The sequence below is a fragment of the Rhinopithecus bieti genome, unplaced genomic scaffold, assembly GCF_001698545.2.
Source record: "Rhinopithecus bieti isolate Rb0 unplaced genomic scaffold, ASM169854v2 scaffold_26603, whole genome shotgun sequence".
In the NCBI taxonomy this organism is placed as follows: Eukaryota; Metazoa; Chordata; class Mammalia; order Primates; family Cercopithecidae; genus Rhinopithecus; species Rhinopithecus bieti.
In genome coordinates this window covers 431594-443099 of record NW_016812252.1, presented here as the reverse complement: position 1 = coordinate 443099, position 11506 = coordinate 431594, and the positions used below count along the sequence as shown (strand labels likewise).

General features: G+C 39.0%; 1 protein-coding gene across 1 annotated transcript in view; it reads right to left on the bottom strand.

The window, feature by feature from the left end:
* The window catches only part of PIK3CB (phosphatidylinositol-4,5-bisphosphate 3-kinase catalytic subunit beta), a 195695-nt gene that overhangs the window by 98938 nt on the left and 85251 nt on the right, over nt 1-11506 (bottom strand). Inside the window, 1 exon segment of the mRNA XM_017895819.1 lies at nt 7740-7765. Within this exon segment, the coding sequence (XP_017751308.1) occupies nt 7740-7765 (26 nt within the window).

Here is an 11506-nt window from a genome sequence, read left to right as displayed (position 1 = left end):
AAAAGATTCATTGTTTTATTTATAAACCAAGTATTAATAAATCACATTTAAAATAGCTGAGAAAGACTAAGAATCTGAAAAACAGTTTCAATACTGTATTAGAAGAAAACTAAGAATCAAGTTATTATTTCACCTAAAATTTGGTATACTATGGGAATGGCTATGATACATAGGGGCAGAGGGAATGTGGAAAATCTCCATATCTTCCTCTGAATTTTGCTGTGAACCTAAAAACTGTTCATAGTCTTTAAAAAACCAAAACAAACCAAAGAAAACCTAGTATACTTAAATTTTACAGATTGAATTTTCACTTCATTGTGACTTTTAAATGGTTATCATGTATTGTATTAATTAGTCAAAAATCCCATAAACATAAAATTGTTCTTTATTGTTTAGTTGACTCTCAAACAACATGGTGGTTGTGGCACCAACCCCCCACAGAGGAGAAAATTCACATATAACATTCATTCATTCATTTACTGAGACAGAATCTTGCTCTGTTACCCAGGCTGGAGAGCAGTGGTGTGATCACTGCTCACTGTAGCCTTCATCTCCTGGGCTCAAGCGATCCTCCCACCTCAACCTCCCAAGTAGCTGAAATTACAGTCACAAGTACATGCCACTATGTCTGGATAAATTTTTAGTAGACATGAGGTCTTGCCATATTGTCCAAATTGTCTTGAACTCCTGGGCTCAAGCAATCTTCCCACCTCAGTCTCCCAAAGTGCTGGGATTACAAGTGTCAGTCACCATGCCTGGCCCACATGTCACTTTTGACTCCTGAACAACTTAACTACTAATAGCCTACTTATGAGCAGAAGCCTTACCAACAACATAAAGTCAGTTAACACTTATTTTGTATGTTGTATATGTTATATACTGTATTCCTAAAGCTAAAGAAAATGTTAATTACTCCAGCTCTCTTCTAATTACAAAAAAAGAAAATGTTATTAAATAAATCACAAAGAAGAGAAAATATATTTACTATTTATTAAGAGGAAGTGGATCATCATAAATGTCTTCGTAACTCATCATCTTCACATTGAGTAGGCTGAGGAGGAGGAGGAGAGGTTGGTCTTGCTGTCTCAGGGGTGACAGACGCAGAAGAGTGAAGGAGGTAGAAGGGGAGGCAGGAGACGCAGGCATACTGTATGTAACTTTACAGATTACGTCATAATTTCTGACTTCTTTGCTTTTTCATTTCTGTAAAAAATGTTTATCTGTATAGTATCAATCCTACCATTGTTTGCTTTAGTTTCAGTGCTGGTATCATAGAAGGGGCCATATTATAAAAGAAGTCAAAAGCAATCTTGAATAATCAGAAGCCTTCTGTCAGACTGCTGCATGTGAATTTGTTTTTGGGCACTGTTTAATTCTACATCATCTTCCTCATCATCTGGCACTGGTTCAGAATCACTCATCTCCATGAAGTTGTTTTCTGTTAATCCCTCTCATGTGGTGTTTATTAGCTCTTAGATTTCTCCATGATCTGTATTTTGAAACCCTTCACCACCACTGCTGCCTTTTGTGCCACATCCACAATCTATTTCATAATTTCCTTGATTGGTTCTGCTGTAAATCCTGTGAACTCATGTACAATATCGGGACAGAGTTTTCTCCAACAGGAATTTACTGTTTTGGGTTTGATAGCTTTCACAACTTTTTCTACATCAACGATGGCATCTTCAATGGTGTAATACTCCCAGTCTTTCATGATGTTTAACCAGGTTCTCTTCCATAGAGTACCATGAGTAACGAGCCTTAAAGGTCCTTATGACCTCCTGATAGGCTAAATTAGAGATGTAGAATTTGGGGTAAGTAGACCACTTTGATGCTTTCAGTGTTGAACTCAGGGGGTTCTGGGTGGCCACGGGCATCATCCAATATCAAAAGAACCTTAAAGGCAGTCCTGGCCGGGTGCAGTGGCTCATGCCTGTAATCCCAGCACTCTGGGAGGTTGAGGTGGGCGGATCACGAGGTCAGATCGAGACCATCCTGGCTAACACAGTGAAACTCCGTCTCTACTAAAGATACAAAAAATTAGCTGGGCGTGGTGGTAGGCGCCTGTAGTCCCAGCTACTTGGGAGGCTGAGGCAGGAGAAGGGTGTGAACCTGGGAGGCGGAGCTTGCAGTGAGCCGAGATCTCTCCACTGCACTCCAGCTTGGGCGACAGAGCAAGACTCCATCTCAAAAAAAAAAAAAAAAAAAAAAAGCAGTCCCTAGGCTGGGCGCAGTGGCTCACGCCTGTAATCCTCCTGTTATCCCAGCACTTTGGGAGGCCAAGGTGGGGGGGATCACTTGAGGTGAGGAGTTCGAGACCAGCCTGGCCAACATGGGGAAACACCGTCTCTATTAAAAACACAAAAATTAGCCAGACACGGTGGTGTGTGCCTGTAATCCCAGCTCTTGGGAGGCTGAGGCAGGAGAATCCCTTGAACCCAGGAGGCAGAGGAGCCAAGATCACACCACTGTACTGCAGCCTGGGCGATACAGTGAGACTCCATCTCAAAAAGAGGCAGACCCCTTACTGGTAAAATACTTCCTGACTTCAGAACAAAGCACTGATGGAACCAATCCAGAAAAAGGGTTCTCATTGTCCAGGTCTTCTTCTTGTACAACCGAAAGACTAGCAGCTGGTGTTTCTTTTCCCTTTGAGGTTTGGGGTTAGCAGCTTTATAAATAAGGTGTTAAGGTGTATCACAAACCAGTCTGCATTTGCACAAAACAGTAGTTAGCCTTCCTGTCTTATATCCTGGTGCTGACTTCTCTTCCTTACTAATAAATGACCTTTGTGGCATTTTTTTTCTCCAGAACTGGGCACTTTGATCTACATTAAAAACTTGTTCAGGGCCAGACAAGGCAGCTCACACCGATAATCCCAACATTTTGGGAGGCCGAGGTAGGAGGATTCCTTGAGGTCAGGGGTTCGAGACCAGCCTGGTCAACATAGTAAGACCTCATCTCTACAAAAAATTAAAAATTAGCTCGGCATGGTGGCACATGCCTGTAGTCCCAGCTACTCAGGAGGCTGAGGTGGGAGGATCACTTGCCCAGGAGGGCAAGGATACAGCCTGGGCAACAGAGTGAGATCATGTCTCAAAAACGAAACACCAAAAATCTGTTCAGGCAGGTATCCTTTCTCCTCAGTGAGTTTTCTTAACGGCATCTGGGAACTCATCTGCTATTTCTAGGTCAGGAAAAATAACTTCTCCTGTTACCTTGACATTTTTTTATGCCAAACCTCTTTCTAAAATTGTCAAACCATCCTTTGCTAGCATTAAAATTCTCCTGCAATTAAGCCCAGTACCCATTGTACTTAATGTTATTTTTCCATAGCTTCTCTCTCCTACCCTCCACCCTCCGAAAGGCCCCGGTGTGTGTTACTCCCCTCTAAGTGTTTATGTGTTCTCATCGCTTAGCTCCTACTTATAAGTGAGAACATGCAGCATTTGGTTTTCTGTTTCTGTGTTAGTTTACTAAGGATAGTAACCTACAACTCCATTTATGTCCCTGCAAAAGACATGATATCACAACTTAATTCTAAACTTAAAATGAAAAAGAGAAGCTCAAGACTTAATAAGACTTTAGAGAGTAAGAATAAGTTTGAAGGACTTGCTTCAACAACTAGCTGGAATAATTGATGCAATGTGGTATTCTTTTCAGGAATCAACACAATAAAAGAAATGTTACGTAATAATTAGAAAAGACAGAAACACAGGTATGTATTTCTATATGAGGAAGCATATAAGGAAAGTGGATCTGCAGATGAATGAGAAAATAAGGAGCTATTCGTTATGGGTTATATATAAAATGATATTTTCAATACTTCATGTGATATAAAATCAAATTGAGGTGGAAAAAAGATTTAAATGTGAATGGCAAATTTAAAAAATGTTTAAAAGATACGAAAGCTTTCTTAAAGAAAACACATGAAATAAATCTTAAGATAAAAAAAAAAATTCTCCTGCACTAGATCCTTCACTTTCTTATTGCTTTATCACATAACTTTGCCTTTTCTTCAATCAGAGTAGAGTCTATAGGTATGCCTTTCTTACAGCAATCCTGCACCCACACACAAGCTGCATTTTTAATATAAGATTAAAAATTAATCTTGCACAGAAAGTGCAAGGTTTAGCACCTGCTGACATAGCTGCAGCAACAGTTTCATGAATTTGCTTTTTCACAATGGTACTTACACTGGATTGATTTATCTCGAAATGGCAGGCAACCCCAGCTGCAGACCTCCATCTACAGTACATATCAAGCTATTCAGCCTTTTTTTTTTTTTTTTTTTTAAATAAGGTATTTGCAGACACAATCACAGCACACTAGTACCTAGAACTCCTGGGCTCCTGCCTCAGCCTCTGCACCCAGCTGCATTCAACTTTTTCTTATAATATCATGACTTTTCCCTGTTCTTAGAAGTACTTCCAGGATCACAAGTGGCATTTTGTATGGGTCCCACAGTGTTATTCAAGGTTTGCAGTATTCCAGTAAACACAATTAAAAAAATACATGAGAACTGGGAGAGATCCCTTTTTACTGCAATATGCAATTTACTAGACAGAGGAACTGCTCAAGTGGAGATGATTAGAGTCACACGGCATTTCTGAGCATATACTCACAACACTTAACCTCACCACAATAGCAACAGGAGGTGGCTGCAAAATTATTACAGTAGTATAGCATGTACTACAATTAATTTTATGCACTTATGATTTAATACTGTATCTTTACATTTGTCTGTACTTCTTTCAACTGCAAATGGTACCATGTATGGTTGTCTAAATGTCTGTGTATTTAAGTTTTGAAATTTTAACTTTTTATAATAGATTTATGTGTATTTTATGGTACTAAATGATAAACTAGTATCTACATACATATGCATTTATGACATACTTAACTTTTTAATTTTTTCACTATTTCTAGGCTGCGCTTCGTCTGCAAGTTTTTTCAAATTGTCACAAATCTCAAAAAAAGTTTCAATATATTTACTGAAAAATATCCACTTATAATTGGCCCTGCACAGTTCAAACCTATTGCTGAAGGATGGGCTGTACTTAATTTTTAGTCACTTCTGTCATTAAGACAATTATATATGACAACTTTTCAAAACTTATGATTATTCCAGTAAATAATTTTAGAAATCTAAAAGAATGAATCGGCATATGTAAATGTTTATGTGTACATTAATTTTTACCTATCAGGTTAGCACATACTTTAAAATTTGATATACCCTGTGCTGGAAGGGGTAGAGAGAAAAAGGCATTCTAGTATAGTTTTGGTGAGAAACTACATTGATATAAACATTTTAGAGAGCAAGTTTGTAATATTTATTAGAAATCATTCACACACACACACACACACACACACACACACATCCTTAGACCTCACAATTTTATCAATCGTAATCTCAACCTGAGAAATTTAGGACCAACCAAGAAAGCCAAGTATACTCCCTCAACACCAATCATATAAGATGCCTTGCTTCTAGTTAGCCCACCTCCAGCTCCCTGCTGCCAACAATTTCCCATCAGGCATCTCTGAAACCTTCCTTTTTTCACTGTAAAGCTTTCCCACTCCCCTGCCTGCCTCTGAGTCTCTGCCAAACTCAAGTTCTTTTACTATAGCAACCTCTGCATAAATAGTCTCTGTTCTCATCTGAGTGGTCTTTGTTTATTTCTACAAACCTATGGATATACTATCAATATATGAATATTTGCTGCAGTTTTTTTATAATAATTAAAATGTAATCTAAAGGCCATCATTCAGGACTGGTTAAATAAAGATACATCCATATATCATTATACAGTGGTGCAGGAGATAAAAATACAATCAATCTTTGTGTTTTTAAGGGCACCAGATTTTTTTTTAAAGTAAGTAGAGAATGGGTCAGGTAAAATCCCTTTTCTGCAAATTCAAAAGAAAGAATACAGAATATATACATTAAGTTTTTGTTTTGGATACTTGAGATGACTCTATTGCTACAGTGGTATTTTGTAGTATTAGAGAGGAATGCACAGTGAGGAAAGTTACCTTTTATTCCATAAAATTAATCTATACTATACTTTTTGAACATATGCATGTCAGTAAGGGTTGCATTGTCTTCTTTTTACTTTTATGCACTGAAAACAATAGTTGTTATTTCAAAAATATATCCTAGAATCAATTTTGTGGTATTAACTATAAAAAAAATAAAACACAGCAAAGGTATAACACAGCAAAGGTAAAATGATTTCCTGGATACTTTTAGATCTGGAATAAAATACATTACTCTAAATTAGCTACGAAAGGACTGTAATTTGGGTGGACTGGCTGAAGCATTTTAGTGCACTGTTAATATTCATTCTATTCACAGGCAATAGGAATTACAGGTTAGGAAATGGAAATAAGTACCCAATAATGTATACATCTAACAAAAATCACATGCTTTATTTCCCTTAATCTACTACAAATCATGTTTAACCCACCTTCTAAATGTCTCTCAACTCTGTCCACTTCTCTCAGTTCCTGTAACCATTAACCAAATCCTAGCCATCATCACCCTTCCTTTGGGTTACATCATTTTTTCACTAATTTCTCTACTCAAATTCTTAATCCCTCCAATCCACTCTTCATTCTACAACCTAAATAATCTTTCTGAAATGCAAATGTATCATGTTACTCCCCTACTTAAATTTCTTCAATAGCTTCCCAAGTGTTCTTAGTAGTAAAGCTCTACTTTTTATATGGCCTTCATGGCACTGTATGCTCTGAAGATGGCTGCCTCTCTAGTCTTCCCTAGTTGTCCTATCTGTCCCCCTACACTACCCATAATCAATTTCTTTTCCTTGAATAGGCCATTCTTCACATGTGCCATTTCTTTTTGTTTTTTCGTTTCTCCACCTCTCTTTACCTACCAAATTCCTAATCAGCATTGATGGCTCAGTTTAGGTGTACATATTCTAAGATGTCATCCCTGATTCACCTAATTGATTTAAGGTGACTTTCCTTTTCAAAAGTTTTTTTTAATTAATTGGCAAATAATAATTGCATATATTTATGAGGTACAATGTGATAGAGTTCTTTTGTTTGTTTGAGACAGGGTCTCATTCTGTCACCCAGGCTGGAGTGCATGATCATGGCTCACTGGAGCCTCAACCTCCGGGCTCAAGCCAGGTGATCCACCTCAGCCTCTCAAGTAGCTGGGACTACAGGCACACACCACCATGCCTGGTGTGTTTGTCCTATTTTTTGTAGAGATGGGGTTTTGCTATGTTGCCCAGACTGGTCTCCAAATCCTGAGCTCAAGTGATCCACCCGCCTCGTCCTCCCAAAGTACTGGGAATAAGCCCCCATGCTCGGCCAATGTGATATTTTGATACATGCATACATTGTGCAATGATCAAATCTGGCTAATTAGCATATCTATCACCTCAAATATTTATCATTTCTTTGTGAAGAGAACATTTTAAAATTCTCTCATAGCTATTTTGAAATATACAATACATTATTATTAACTATAGTCATGGTGCTATGCAATAGAATAGGGGTAGGGGTGGTTTGGGGATGAAACTGTTCTACCTCAGATTCTCTCTCATTAGAGATATCCCTCTCATGTGCAGTTCAGAATAGGATTCTTCGCATTCACGCTCCTACGAGAATCTAATGCTACCACTGATCTGACAGGAGGCGAAGTTCAGATGGTAATGCTCACCCAACCCGCTGCTCACCTCCTGCTGTGCAGCCTCGTTCCTAACCAGGAACAGGGAGCAGAGGAGAACCCCTGCAATAGAACACCAGAACTTATTTCTGCTGAAACTTTGTATCCATTGACCAATGTCTCCCCTTTCCCAGCCCAATACACCCCTTTATCTGCCCCCAACTGGCTCTGGTAACTACCATTCTACTGTTTACTTTGAGTAGTTGAACTTCAGATTCCACATTTAAGTGAGATCACACAGTATCTGAAGGTGACCCTTTCTGTTCATACATTGCAATAAAACTGTGTTTACTGATCCTCATTTCCCACTGGATTGTGAGGTCTAAGCAAAGACCATATCACCCATGGTCACAGTAAAATTTCAAGTATAAACACTCAATACCATTGAACTGCAATCACTAATGTTTTGGTAATGTTTTTCAATAAATTATGAATAAGGGACTCTGTTCATGTAACTGTTAGAATCACATAAAAAATAAAGTTTTCATTTATTCCAGACTCACTGAATCCCAATCTCTGAACATATTCATTTTAAGAAACTGATACAACCTAAATTTGGGAACCACCATAAAGATCTCTTAAAACAGAAATTTTACCAAAATACGAACACTTTGGGCTAATTTAATTTTAAACCTAGCTAATACCCTACGTACCTTCTTATAAGAGAATCTAACAGCAAAGGTTAAATTTTCCTTAAGACTACTGTAAAATTTACAGTCAAATATAATATTTATACGAAAAAAGTACTGAGTGAACAATTTCTTCATACTAAAGAGGGTGTTAAAATCCTACAGACTAGGCCGGGCATGGTGGCTCACACCTGTAATCCCAGTACTTTGGAAGGCTTGAGGCGGGCAGATCGCTTGAGGTCAGGAGTTCGAGACCAGCCTAGCCAACATGGCAAAACTCCATCTCTACAAAAAATACAAAAATTAGCTGGGTGTGGTGGTGCAATCCTATAATCCCAGCTACTCAGGAGGCTCAGGCATGAGAATCACTTGAACCCAGGAGGCAGAGGTTGCAGTGAGCAAAGATCACGCCACTGCACTCCAGCTTGGACAACCAAGTGAGACTCTGTGTCAAAAAAAAAAAAAAATCCTACAGACTAGCTATTTCCCTCACTTAAGGTATACCACAGGTTTAGATAGGTCAGGAGAAATAAGGGAGTTTACAAATATGTTTTTCAGAATGCTAACAAAATCCTCTGGTTACAATTATTTTACTGAGTGTTTGGAGAAATTAATATAGGGGTGGCATACACCTTACTGCAGAGAACAAACAGAACTCAAACAACAGCTCTGTAAATAATTATTTGGAATAAACACAGAAAAAAAAAGATTAGCCACATCATCTTTCAGGAAAAGGTATTTTTAGCCTAGTCAGGGCAATTATGTCTCTAACGGTTCTACTGTTTTCTTTGGAGAGAGGAGGCAGCAACCTTGTTCCTAAAGTTAAACTGAAATAATTGTTTATTGATTTCCCAGGAGGCATGGCCTCATCAAGCCCTGGTCATCACTGACAAATCAGCAACTGCAAAAATTGACTTGACTTCTCAAGTATTAAAAGTGAAAATTCATTCTTAAATACTCAACTTACTCAATTTCTTAAATAAATGTTAACACTTAAATTTGTGTATATAATCAAAATGCCAAAGAATATAAAAATTAGGTGGGTGTGGTGGTCCCAGCTACTCAGGACTACAGCTGGAGTACAGGACTACAGCTAGACTACAGGACTCAGGACCAGTAGCTGGGACTACGGGTCCCATTCCTGTAGTCCCAGCTACTCAGGTAGCCAAGGTGGGAGAATTGCTTGAACCTGGGAGGCGGAGGTTGCAGTGAGCCAAGAAGGTGCCACTACACTCCAGATTGGGTGACAGAGTGAGACCCCGTCTCAAAAAAAAAAAAAAAAATTAAATTCATTAAATTCTAATATAGCTTATACCCCTACACTATGGTAGGATAAAAGGTAAGGTTGCCAGGTTAAAAAAACAGTATGCGCAATTCAATTTGAATTTTAGATAAATAATGAATATGTTTTTAGCATAAGCACAGCATATGTAATATTTCAATCTTCAATATTTTTATTTGCCATATCTGGCAGGCATAGGAAGAGGTAATGGTGGCCAGTGAATCCATGTTTTGGTAAGTGTTGAGAAGGAGGTAAATTTCAAAGAGATACCAATGCCTTGAAGAAACTTGGCCCACATCTTGGGTAACATAGTAAGATTCCAACTCTATTAAAAAAAAAAAAAAAAAAGAAAAAAGAAAAAATTAGCCAGACTTGGTAGCTTGCACTCAGCTACTCAGGAAGCTGAGGTGGGAGGATCACTTGACTCTGGGAGGCTGCGGCTGCAGTGACCCATGGCTATACCACTGCACTCCAGCCTGGGTGACAGAGTAAGACCCTGTCTCAATTTAAAATAAAACAAAACAGCCAGGCGCAGTGACTCACACCTGTAATCCCAGCACTTGGGGAGGCCGAGGCAGGTGGATCACCTGAGGTCAGGAGTTCGAGACCAGCCTGGCCAACATGGTGAAACCCTGTCTCTAACAAAAAAACAAAAATTAGCTAGGCCACCGCCTGTAATCCCAGCTACTCAGGAGGCTGAGGCAGGAGAATCGCTTGAGCCTGGGAGGCAGAGCTTGCAGTGAGCCAAGACCATGCCACTGCACACCAGCCTAGGCAACAAAGTGAGACTCTCTATCAAAATACATAAATAAATAAATAAATAAAAATAAAAGTAAAAAGGCCAGCACAATGGCTCACACCTATAATCCTAGCACTTTGGGAGGCAAAGGCAGGTGGATCACTTGGGCTTAGGAGTTTGATACCAGCCCGGGCAACATGCTAAAATCTACATGGGCATGGTGGCATATGCCTGTGGTCTCAGCTACTCAGGAGGCTGAGGTAGGAGGATCACTTGAGCCTAGGAGGTTGAGGCTGCAGTGAGCTGAGATCGCACCACTGCACACCAGCCTAGGTGACAGAGAGAGACCCTATTTACAAAAAAAAAAATCAAAAGAACTTGGCATACTCTGTGGTACTTTTTGGATTAACAAATATTTTAGCTTCTCTAAAAATCAATGTGGTTCTGGTTTGCTAATATTAGCATGAAAATACAGAAAAGCTAGGTATTTTAATCCACAGAAACAAAAACAAATAAAAGTCTTGAAATACATACAATTTAGGCTGGGTGTGGTGGCTCACGCCTGTAATCCCAGCACTTTGAGAGGCCAAGGCAGGCAGATCACGAGGTCAAGAGATCGAGACCATCCTGACCAACATGGTGAAACCCTGTCTCTATTAAAAATATAAAAATTAGCTGGGCGTGGTGGCGGGTGCCTGTAGTACCAGCTACTCAGGAGGCTGAGGCAGGAGGATCACTTGAACCCAGGACACAGAGGTTGCAGTGAGCCAAGATCACACCATTGTACTCCAGCCTGGGCAATAGAGCAAGATGCCATACAAAAAAAAAAAAAAGAGAGAGAAAGAGAAAGAAATACATACACTTTACTTAAAAGAAATATATCAAAATATTGTCAGTCAATATACTTGTCCTGGATAAGACTATAAGTGGTTTTTTATTCTTTCTCCTCTTCCATATATTCTTCAACTTTTTATGGGCATGAGAACAAAGGGAAAACTTTTTATAATGGATAAAAATTCAAATTCTATAAAAATCTTTGGGCCAGGTGCTGTGGCTCTGAAGGCTGAGGCAGGCAAACAGCTCAAGTCCAGGAGTTTGAGACCAGCCCAGGCAACATCCTGTCTCTACTATTAAAAAAAAAAAAAAAAAAAAAA